This window comes from Elephantulus edwardii, unplaced genomic scaffold, assembly GCF_000299155.1.
Source record: "Elephantulus edwardii isolate Elephantulus edwardi_28Jun2011 unplaced genomic scaffold, EleEdw1.0 scaffold00003, whole genome shotgun sequence".
Lineage (NCBI taxonomy): Eukaryota > Metazoa > Chordata > Mammalia > Macroscelidea > Macroscelididae > Elephantulus > Elephantulus edwardii.
In genome coordinates this window covers 3382698-3394117 of record NW_006399753.1, presented here as the reverse complement: position 1 = coordinate 3394117, position 11420 = coordinate 3382698, and the positions used below count along the sequence as shown (strand labels likewise).

The following is an 11420-nucleotide window of genomic DNA, read 5'->3' as shown; positions in this document are numbered from 1 at the left end:
TAAAATTAATAAAATTTAAAAAAAATGGGTGACCCCGGAGGATATTATGCTGAGTGAAGTATCTCAGTCACAAAAAGACAAATACTGCATGGTGCCACTGTTGTAAAACAGGACTGACCATGGGGTTGGCAGGAGACTGAGAAAGATGGGTTCAATAATGTATCCTGCATTGAAACAGATGAGGGAGAAAACTGTTTAAAAGGGATATGCGATTAGGTATTTCTGTCATGACAGGAGTCCAGAGCGAAGGCTGCATAGTGGAGTGGACCTGTGGGAACAGACTGTAAAACAATGACAGAATTTTTCTTTTACTTGGTAGTGTACAGGGGGAGGTGGGAGGGAGAAAAGTGCAACAATGAATGAATGGAAAATCCAAAGTCTCTGTAAATTTTCATTGAAATTAACAATAAATTTTTTTAAAAAAGAATGCCCATTCATATATCCCTTTTAAACAGATCTCTCCCTCATCTGTTTCAATGCAATATACATCATTCCTATCCTCCTCTTCTGTCTTCACTCAACCATGATGTCAGTCCCATTTTACAACAGTGGCCCTATGCAATATTTGGAAGTGGACATTTTCTTCATTCACAGATGACATGTTTATTCCTTCACCATAATTCTGTATCAATTTTTTCTAAATTTAGTGGTTCTTGGTCAATTTCAGAATGAAAAATTTCTATTAATTATTTATTTCAGTGGATATTTACTAGGAATCTATCCAAGTTATAAAAATAGAATTCTGTACAAATAATCTCTACATTCTTTATTCTAAGGTAACTGAGTGCTTCCCTATAAAGTTCTGGTGGCATACTGGATAGGAAATTGGCCTGCCAAACAAAAGGCAGGCAGTTCAAATCCACCAGCAGCTCCTTTGGAGAAAGCTAGGCAAGCTCCTCCCATTAAATATACAGCCTCTGAAAACCCAAAAAGCACACAACAACTAAGCATCAAGTACTTTCTGTGGGCTAGAAGCATTCCAGGTACCTTAGCGAGGCGTACATCACTTGGAATTCACAATCACCCTCTTAGGCAGGTTGTTGTTGTTGTGGTTGTTGTTGTTGTTGTTGTTGTTATGTGCCGTCAAGTTGCCTGCAACTCACAGTGACCCCATGTACAACAGCCCTAAACCCTGCTCTATCCTGTGCCAATATTATTGTCTGACACACCTACCCCCATTACCCCAGTCACTGGGTCAACCCCTCTCGTTGAGGGTCTTCCCCTCCTGCACTGTCCCTCCCCCCTCCCAAGAATGACGTCCCTCTCCAAGGACTGATCCCACCTTGCAATATGTCCAAAGTATGTCAGACGAAGCTTCAGAATCCTTGCCTCCAAGGAGCAGCCTGACTTCACACTCTGCAGGATGAACTTGTTTGTTCTTCTAGCAGTCCATGGAACATTCAATACTCTTCTCCAGCACCACAGCTCAAAGGCATCAACTCTCCTTCTATCCTACGTAGGCATTGTCCAGCTCTCTGATGTATAGCAAGTAATTGCAAAGATCATGGCCTGTGTCAGGTGCACCTTAGTCTCCAGACTGACATCTTGCTCTTCAGTACTCTGGAGAGGTCTCTGACAGCAGACTTTCCTAATGCAATTTGTCTTTTAATTTCCTGGCTGCTGATACCAAGAGTGTTGACTGTAGAGCCAAGCAAACAGAAGCTGTCAACAATCTCAATCTCTTCACCATCTATCATGATGCTCCCCATTTAACAGATAAGAAAACTGAAGCACACGGAGATTAAACCACTTGCTCCAGGTCACACCAATATTAAGTGACCTGTGTCATTCCTCATGCTGTGGTGCTGAGATATTCCCTCCATACGACGGAGAGTTAAGTATTCTACCCAGTCGGCTTCAGAGCGCTGCTCTTGTTCAGGGCTGTCCAGTTGAATACAGATCACAGCAATCCTATGAAGAACAGATCTGGACCTTGCGCTGCGCTGTGCCGTCCTCCCCATCTCTGCCATATCTGAGTCTTTTGTTTCTGTCACCATGTCAATCCATCTTCTTGAGGGTCTTCCTCTCTTTCACTGACCCCCTCCAGCCTTCCCAGCATGATGTCTTTTCTCCAAGGACTGGCATCAGCCAACAGCAGGCCCTGAGTCTGCGGGACGAAGCTTCCCTCCCCATAAAGTATGCCCTGCTCCACTCTGTCCAAAGCACACCTGTTTGTTCTTCTCCAACAGCACCGGTCACAGGCATCGACCTTCCTCCATCATCATCATCATCATTCACTGTCCTGCTTGTCCGGTTACCAGATGCACAGCAAGTAGCTGAAAAGACCATGGCTTAGATCAGGGGAACCTTAGTCTTTAAAATTGCATCACTGCTCCTTAGCACTTTAAAGAGGTTCCTGACAGCAGATATTCCCAAAGTAACACATCTTCAGACTTCTTGAATGCCAGCACCAAGGGTGTTGATGATGGAGCCAAGCAATCACTGACATTTCAACCTTTTCCCCATCTATCATGATGCTGCCTACTGGCCCAGCGGTGAGGTTCTTTGTTTTCTGATGTTGAGATGTAATTCATATTAAAGGCTACAGCAAGTATGTCAAGAAAGGTTACGTCATCTGCATAACAACGGCTTCTTAATGAGTCTTCCTTTGATCCCTACACCACATTCCTAAGCATAAAGTCCAGCTCCTTAAATGATTCATTCTGCATGCAGATTGGATAGGTATGGAGAAGCAACACAGCCCTGACGCACCCCTTTCCTGATTTTAAACCGTGCAGTATTCCCTTGCTCTGTTCTCAGAAACTCTTGGTCTAGAGATAAGTTTCACATGAGCACAAGTGTGGTGGGATGGTCATTTTCAGTGTCAGTCACAACTTGTTATGATTTAAATAGTCAGATGCCTTTGCATACTCAATAAAACATAAGCAATGATATACCTGGTGCAACAGCCTCTTCTAAATCCAGCTTGAGCTCCTGGCAATTCTTTGTCAATGCACTGGTCTAGCCATTCTGGATTATTAATATTCAGCAAGACTTTACTTGTATGTGACAGTAATTATTGTTCTATAATTTCCACATTCTATCAGAGCACCTTTCTTAGTAACAGGAATAAATATGGATCTCTTCCAGTTAGTTGACCAGGTAGCTGTCTTCTAAATTTCCGGGCACAAACTGGTGAGCACATCCAGGGCTGCATCTATTTACTGAAACAGATCAATCGGTAACACACTGATTCCCAGGGCTTTATTTTTTTGCCAATGCCTTCAGTGCACCTTGAACTTTTTCTCTCATTACCATTAGTTCTTGGTCATACGGTACTTCCTGAAATGGTTTTTGTCAGCCAATTATTTTTGGTACAGTCTCTGTGTATTCTCTCCATCTTCTCTTGATTCTTTCTGGATTTTTCAAGATTTTGCCAATAGCATCTTTCAGTATTTCAAGTCCAGGCTTGAATCTGTTTCAGATAGTAAACACCATGAATTTCTGATGCAGAATGAGGCTGTCATTATTAACTAACTCATGTGGAAGTTAAATACACACACGTATTCATGAGGGAAGCCTGCTCAAAGGTTTAGATCCTCTCCCGTCCTTCAAGAGAAGCTTGAAGATGAGCTAACAACTGCTCCTCCAGTCTCCCCGGCTCCTGCACTGGGTGTAGTTCCCACAGAGGGTCTTCAACGGTACAGTGTTCGGTGTCCTACACTATACAAAGCTACACAAAGCTACACAGCTGTTTCTTCACCTCTTGCAATCCTTTTGCCTACATCCAGCAAAGAACCATTCCCCAAAAGACAGAGTCCCCACACAGTCACAAGCCTCCTCACAGGCGTCCGGGCCCACAGGTGGAGACTTGCTCTTAAAGAGGAACTAGGGGCACTCTCGGCTTTCTGAGCTTGGGGAGAGCTCAGCACTCCAGAGCTGACAGGATGTGAGCAGCTCCAACCTGCAGAGTCTGTCACTTCTCAGAGGGTTCTGCCCCCTCTGGAGTGCTGCCCTAGAGAATTATAAAGAAACTTCAAGACCATTAACATTACAGACTCATCTGAGCAGATTCACTCTGAACCCTGGTGGCACAGTGTGTCAAGTCGCTAACCCAAAGGACAGCAGTTCAGATCCACTAGCCGCTCTGAGGGAGAAAGATGGGTCATCTCCTCCCATGAAGATGTACAGTCTCGGAGGGTCACCAGGAGTCAGAACTGACCCACAGGCAGTGGGGTGGGGCTGCACAGAGCAGGCCTACAGATAGCCAATGCAGACTCCGATCATGCCGTTACTGAACAGATCATGGGGCATCTTCTGCTGAAGGTGGCCGAAGGTGCAATCTAGGTAAAAGAGACAACCCTCTCCCCCCTTCTGATGCATTTTAACTATGGCAGGTCTTCTCCTTGAGGGGCGAACCCTAAAACTCCAGGGGACGGTCTGCATATGGTCTAGAGCTCTGAATTCTGTCATTTCCTATCTGGCCTGTGAAGCCTGGCTGTATCCTGAACCACTCAAGGCAAGAGCATTCATTAAATGTCAGACATTCGTTCACTCTTCAATGCTAACAGCTATAACAAAGGAGATCTCGGTCATTAAGAGAACTTCATCAACCAGTAACAAACAGCCCCCACCGTGAGTCTGCATGCAGGCTGAATGCTGGGGAGGAGCTGTCCTCCTCGGACACACAAGAGTTCAAGGACACGGCCCAGGCACAGAACCTCAGGTTAGGTTCACCGAAAGCTGCCCGCCCAAGTTCCAGAAAGGAGGCAGCCAGGTGACCCAGTGACAGGATTCAGCAAGGTCTACAACACTGACAGCAGAAGAGACTGTCTCATGTCGTCTCCAGCTTGCCTGACTTCATCCTGCACTTAGAACCAGCCAGGCACAGCTCAGAAAGCGACAATAACAAGTCCCTCTCCCGCCTGCTGGCTTCCCAGATGTCATGTGGACAATGGCCCCAGGAAGGAGTGGCTTACCTGGGCGGTGTCGGTTGGCTGCCTCAGTGGGGAGCGAACTGCCCTGCAACCTTCTTACTCCAGTCTTCCCGCCGGTCCCACCAGGGTAGTGAGAGATGACAGAGGCAGAGCATAACCCCTCGAGGGCAGCTGGGCACAGAACAGACCAAAAAGCACAATTAGTACCTGAGCACGTCTCGATTCAACTGCCTGACCAAGCAGAGTGATGAGAATGGTTCTTTATTTGAAAATGCCGAATCTTCTTCAAGACCAAGATGACACTGAAATATCACTAGTTTTGTTACAAACAGAAATATGCCTCCAGTCTCAGTCTCCTAAAACCGCTGTACCAGAAATATGCCAAAATGTGTGACTTTAACAAAGAGAAGTTTATTCTCTCAGTTTGCAGTTGTTGTCAGGTGCCATCAAGTTGACAAAGACTCAACAGTTTAGGGGGCTAGAAGGCCAAGTTTAGGGTGCTGGCTCCAGGGGAAGGTCCCTGTCCCCTTTCAGCATCTGTGGGCATGGTGCCCCTTGGAGGTCTCTGGGGTCTCAGTATCATTCTTCCCCTGGGTCTACACAGTTCTCAACACAGGGACCCTGGGTGCAAAGGAGCCTGAACACTCAAAGTGCTCCACTTCTGACTCTTCTTTCTTGGTGGAACTGAAGTCCCTGGTCTCTGCTCACTTGTTTAATTTCTAAATCTCAAAAGAGACTGACTCAGGATACAACCTAATCCTGCAGATGGTACCTATCTTGTTAACATGACTGGCTCCCACCCTGATGGGTAACCATTACAAAGGTGACGTAATTACAACAGATCACAGAGTGCAGGATAATTACATAATACTGAGGGTCATGGCCTAGCCAAGTTGACACATATTTTGGGGTACATAATTGATCACAGCTGCTATTGTTTCCCCCAAGTCTGAGCAGAAGCTGGCAGCACAGAGAGCCCTTAGGACATTCCAGACCTCACCCAAGAGCAGTGTGCAAGAGCCCAGTGGCCTCAAGGCAGTAGGGGCCGGTGGCCTCAAGGGCAGCCCACAAGGAGCCAGTGGCCTCGAAGGCCATGTGCAAATGGCCCACAGCCTCAGGAAGCATGCTTTCATATGACAGCATGTTAAATCATGTGTAGGCTATGAGTCAGGTGCTGGGGTGAGAAGCTTTCAACTGAAAGGAGCCTGGTGCATGTGAAAATACAGGACATAACCCCACCAGAGCAGGACCAGAACGCCTACCCGCTGATGCACCTGCTCGGCCTTCTACATCTATTTCTTTCTGCTTCCGTCTACTCCTAGCTCTTCCCACCTCTCACAGTCAAGTTATGAGACTGAAGCTGACCGTATTCTCTCTTGCTTTTATTGGCCCTGCAGCATTTCACTGTCACCGCTGCCGTTAGGTGCTAGCAGTTCAGCTGACCGTGACAACCCTACCAACAGCTGGGGCACTGTCCCGTCCTCTGCTGGCCTCACGGTCATTGATATGTCTGCCCCCCGTTGTTCCACAGGCCCCTGAAGTGAGGGCTCTGTGGCCTTCGTCCTCACAGAAGTCGACTGCTTGGTTATGGAGGCTCATTCGTCCCCAATCAGGATACATGTCAGTGTAGACTCAGGAAGGACGTGCTTCAAGCACAACCACGTGGGGCAAGGGCGGCTGTGTGGGAGGCGATGCTGGGGACCCCAGACAGTGCCCGAGCTCTGGCACAGGGCGGCCTGCCCCCTCCTTCCTTTTATTTACGTTCTAACATGGTGAACGTATGCACGTACAGTCAGTGACACTGGGGACATTCTTCAAGGTGTCCCACTCCACCAAGGTAAATTCATCGCCCCCGCACACGAAGCCCCACCACCGACCTCCGATCATCTCATTTCTCCATTTGCTGCTCTTTTCCATGCGCGGCCATGGTCTTTGTGTGCCTCCACGGTGCACGGACTCATCTGACACCATTGCCCCGGCTCCTCTGCACGGGGACTCAACAAGATGATACACCCTGTGTTGTCTGGCATGGGGTGAACTGAGTGCCCCCAAAACACACATCAGTAGTGATATCACGTGAATGTTATGAATTATCCCCTATGAAAAAATGAATCTGAAAGTGAATTGAGAGTTGGGACCAACCCAGAGACCTCTGCACCACTAAGAAAGAATGGCCAGGAGTGGACCACAACCTTTGGACAAGCTCCCTGCGCTGGGAAGCTCCTGGATGCTGGGGCAGGGTGCAGCATGGGTCAATCTTCAGGAATGTCAGACCTACAGATGCTGAGGAAACTCCTCCAACAGCAGTTGCCCTGAAGTGGGGCCCCGCCTGCTGAACTGTAAGAGGGCACATTTCTGGGGGTTAAAGTCATCCAGTCTGGTATCTGTTAGAGCAGCAGCCAGATCTCGGACCCTGTCGATGGACACCTGGACAGTGCAGCTGTATCAAAGCACATCTGGTCCTTTGAGCGCCAGTTCTGGGCTGCGATTCTCTTACCTCCGAGCCACAGGAAGTCGTTAACAGAGCGCAGCAGCTCCACAGACATGTGGTAGTGCACCAGCGAGTCCTGCAGCATCCCAGCCTGCAGACACAGGTCCCCGACGTGCTTCCGCATGCGCCCCTGGCACCGCTTCTTGTAGTGTCTACAAGACCAAGGCAGAGCAGCCATCGTTACTCATGGGCCTGCCCCAACCACCCACCCGGGGTGCCCCTCTGAGCCTCCCACTACAGCAAATGCGGGCGGGGGGGGGGGCTTCAGGCTCTAGGGAGAAGCCAACAAAGCGCACGCTGGGTGTGCAAGCTGGGGTCTTCTCCCCCCCAGTAACACCCACCATTTGGCTACCTCATCCAGCTAACCAGTGTCTCAGCCTGGACAGCACCGGAGGGAAGGAACACACCTTCCTTTCCCTAGTGCCCCAAACAAGAAACCTTATTTTTTGCAAAATCTATCATGTTCCACCTTCCTCCTCTGAGACCCTCTCATTCTCAATCTCATTGTCTAAAGACATAACACTGCCTCTTTTAAGCCACCTCTTTGCTCTGGTGAACAAACCATTTCATCTTCCCTGTCTAAGGACAAGGTCACAGACGCTTGGGGGGGGGGCCTCTGGATCTCCCCTCAATTCACATCACATTTCAGTAATGCCCAGGCCCCAAACTCCCAGCCAGAACCAAGACAATCAGACCCAAGATCAACCTCTGTCACTCCTCGGCTCTTAGATACTCGATTTCTAAGAGACAGGACTGTTTAAAGAGCAATGGCAGCTGACCACAATTCCCTGGCCAGTGCCCATCCTCCATCGGTTTCTAAGACCGTAATCTTTACGGAGGACACTGTCCATCTTCCTCCTTAGAGCATGGATTCGAGTTGCCAGTTGGCAGTCAATACACCACACACTGCACCACCAGGCACCCATCCCTAAGTACAGCAACCTTATCAAGGGTAGGACAGCTCTAAGGAGGTCAAGCGCTGAAGTTTCTCACTAAACAATGAGGACTGACGGGCCTCAGTACCACCCAAAGCCTATATCAGGATGAACACAGCACACTCCACAAAGACTGCTCCCCTGAAATGGGCTTTGCTACCCCAAAACTGCTTGAGTTTAGAGCAGAACTCGAGGTGAAGGGAAAAGCAGAGCCACAGTGGTCCCCCCAAGATAAAACCCAAGCCTGGACCCCACCTCGTATGTCCCTGAGACGACCACCATCCCTCTGGCTCCCAGGGGACCTCAAGAACTTTCTAACAGGCCTCTGGGCTCTCCCCACCCACGCACAGAGCACACACACAGAGCCCAGCGACCCAAGCACAAACCTGATCCTAGCACGCTCTGACTGTGGATCCAGGAGAGGCGTGGTCTGCAAGCTCTCTCATCCAGCGCTCCCACACCCCCTCCCCACCAGGGAAGCCCCCTCTGCAGGGCCAGGTTTCCCCGGGAGGCCTTCTCTGTCCCTGCCCTCCACATATGGAGCAAGGTGGCCCCACTGAATGCTCCTAGAACATCTTATATTAACTGTAAACTCCAAAAAGGAGCCTTAGAGGCACAGTGGTTAAGTGTTGGGCTACTAATCCAATGGTGGGGTTTTGAACCCACAGCCACCTCAAGGGAGGACGACGTAGCAGTCAGCTTCTCCACACAGCAGCCTCAGAGACCCTGGGGCAGTCTCCTCTGCTCTGCGGGGTCTCCGAGAATCAGAATCCAGCAGTCATGTGAGGTCTCTGGGAGTCACGTGGCTCTGCTGGCCACAGGAGGCTTACTCATCAGGGGACCCTCCGAAGGGCTGTGATCGTCCCCAGCCATCCGTCTCACACAGCTCTCGACACAGGTACAAGCAGGAGCTCCTTTCCTGAACAGCAGTGCCTGCTAGGTCTTTGCTGCCCCTCATTATCCACAAAAAGCCAGGCGCCTACAACCCTGCACAACAGCCCCCACCTCCTCCTAGCAGGACCCCTGTCAGCTCTGAGCCCTGGGGCGCTCCTCTGCCCCGTGCGGACCGCAGGCCTCAGCCGAGGCCGCTCCTAACCACTGTCCTTGCCTACGCCCCTGGGTAACTCTGACGGTCCTCAGAACGAGCAGAGCTGCGGCTGGATCTCCCTCAGAGCAGCATCAGTCATCACAGCGGTCATCAGGTCATCACCAAGCGAGCGGCTAAGCTCTGGGTACAAACCACCGCCCTGGACGCACTTCTCTCTCTCTTTTTCTTCTCACACGCCACAGGGGCTGGACGGCTTTGAAACTTAAGGTCTGTGCAACTCTACACCAAGCGAGTCTGTGGGGGCCGGGAGACATTTCTGCACCGCATTTTGGCCATTCTCCCATCAGGCTCCAAGGTGGTAGGTCGCTCCAGGAGACTGACCAGCCTTCTCCCTTGGAGCTGCAGGGGATTCAAACTGCAGACCTTTCAGTCAGCAGCCAAACACCTGACGCACTGCACCACTAGGGCTCCTTTAATAGACTCCAGCACAGCACAGACATAACGTCAGGCACAACACAGACAGGCATTGGGACACAAAAAATGCCTGTGACCCACTGCCCACTACAGTCTCTGTGTGGTGTGAGAACTAAAGCACGCTATCCACAGGGTGGAGCGGTACTGGCCCTCCCTCCTAAAACTGAACCCCGAGGCATCCAGGACAGGGCAGCACGGGGGCTACATCCAGGTCTCAGCCCAAAGGCGCTCACATGCTTCTGCTGCTCTCTGACTTCCCAGGAAAAAAGCAGCTTCATAATCAAAAAAGTCTGTTTCTGGGTCGCAAGAGGAAAGTGCCGGGTAGCAAGTCTTACTCCTCCTGTTATCAGATGTTGTTGTTGTTGTTGTTGTTGATGTGTGCAGAAGTGACTCACAACTGACCTTCCAGTGAGTTTCCAGAGGCAGTAAACTGCACAGGAGACTGCCCTTCCTTCTCCCACGGAACAGCTGGTGGATTTGAACAGCACACCTTTGTATTGGCAATTCAACGCCTTGCCATTAGACCACCCGAGCTCTGTTATCAGATAGTATGGAGCAATTCGAGGGGCTGCCCGGGTGTCAGGGGACTGGTGCCCCGTGCTGCTGAGAATACGGTGCAGCCACCCTGCCCAGCAGCACCCTGCGTGCCTCCAAGTCTTCCAGGTGGGCAGGTACGCACTCCTCCTCCAGGTGCTGGGCTCTTCCAACAAGGAAAAGACAGCAACATGCAAACAGTCGTGGTCACCCTCCCTCAGCATCTCTGCGGCTCTCCCACAGGCAAACTTCCCAAGTGGTGCTAGGTGCAGCTGGGCGGACCTGACTCCGCACTCGCTGTGACACACGTCAGCCGCCCCACACGCTTCACAGGTTCTTGTCCTTCCTAGAGCAGGTCATCTCTCAAAACTGCTGCACAGGCTTGAACCTCCAACCTTTCAGCTACCAGTCAAGCATTTAATCGTTGTGTCACCAGGGCTCCAGATGGGCAATCTCCTCTCAGCTGCCTCTGAAAACCCACTGGAGGGTCAGCTATAAGTCAGTTTCGACTAGGCGGCACACAGCAACGACCATCATATATTAGTCCATTAGACTCTGAATTTTATTTCTTAAATGGACTTTGCTTCTAACCAATTAAAGATCTATTGTAAAACCTCCCACCTGTCGGCCTCAAAACAAAAAAAAAATGATTCCTGGGGCAGTAGGGGCAGGTGTCTCGGAGACAGTGAGATGCTCAGGACAGGACAGAGTTCAGAGGGTCGCTATGAGTCACAGGGTACTCGGCGGCACATAACAATAACAACAACGTGAGCGGAACAAAGACCCGTATCAGCTGTATGAAGACAAACTTTCACAAACAGAAAGATGGTCACTGTGGTCAGAAACGATGAGCCAGGGAAACGTGGGGTTTTACAAACACTGCTGACAGAGCATATTGATATCTGAGACAGCCACTGTTTTCAATCTGGCATAAAGAGTCACTGTGCTTATCTTAAAAGTGCAAGATTCATAACAGGTATGCAAGGATGGTTCAACATAAGGAAAACAATCAGTGTAATTCATCACATCAACAAGGCAAAGAACAAGAACCATATGGTCCT

The 11420-nt window shown here is 49.8% G+C and overlaps 1 protein-coding gene across 1 annotated transcript in view; it reads right to left on the bottom strand.

The window, feature by feature from the left end:
• Window positions 1–11420, bottom strand: part of TRAPPC9 (trafficking protein particle complex 9) — a 403698-nt gene that overhangs the window by 380165 nt on the left and 12113 nt on the right. Inside the window, exons 2-3 of the mRNA XM_006879266.1 lie at window positions 7375–7520; window positions 4920–5048 (exon numbers count right to left, since the gene is read on the bottom strand). Of these exons, the coding sequence (XP_006879328.1) occupies window positions 4920–5048; window positions 7375–7520 (275 nt within the window). The remainder of the gene's footprint in view (window positions 1–4919; window positions 5049–7374; window positions 7521–11420) is intronic.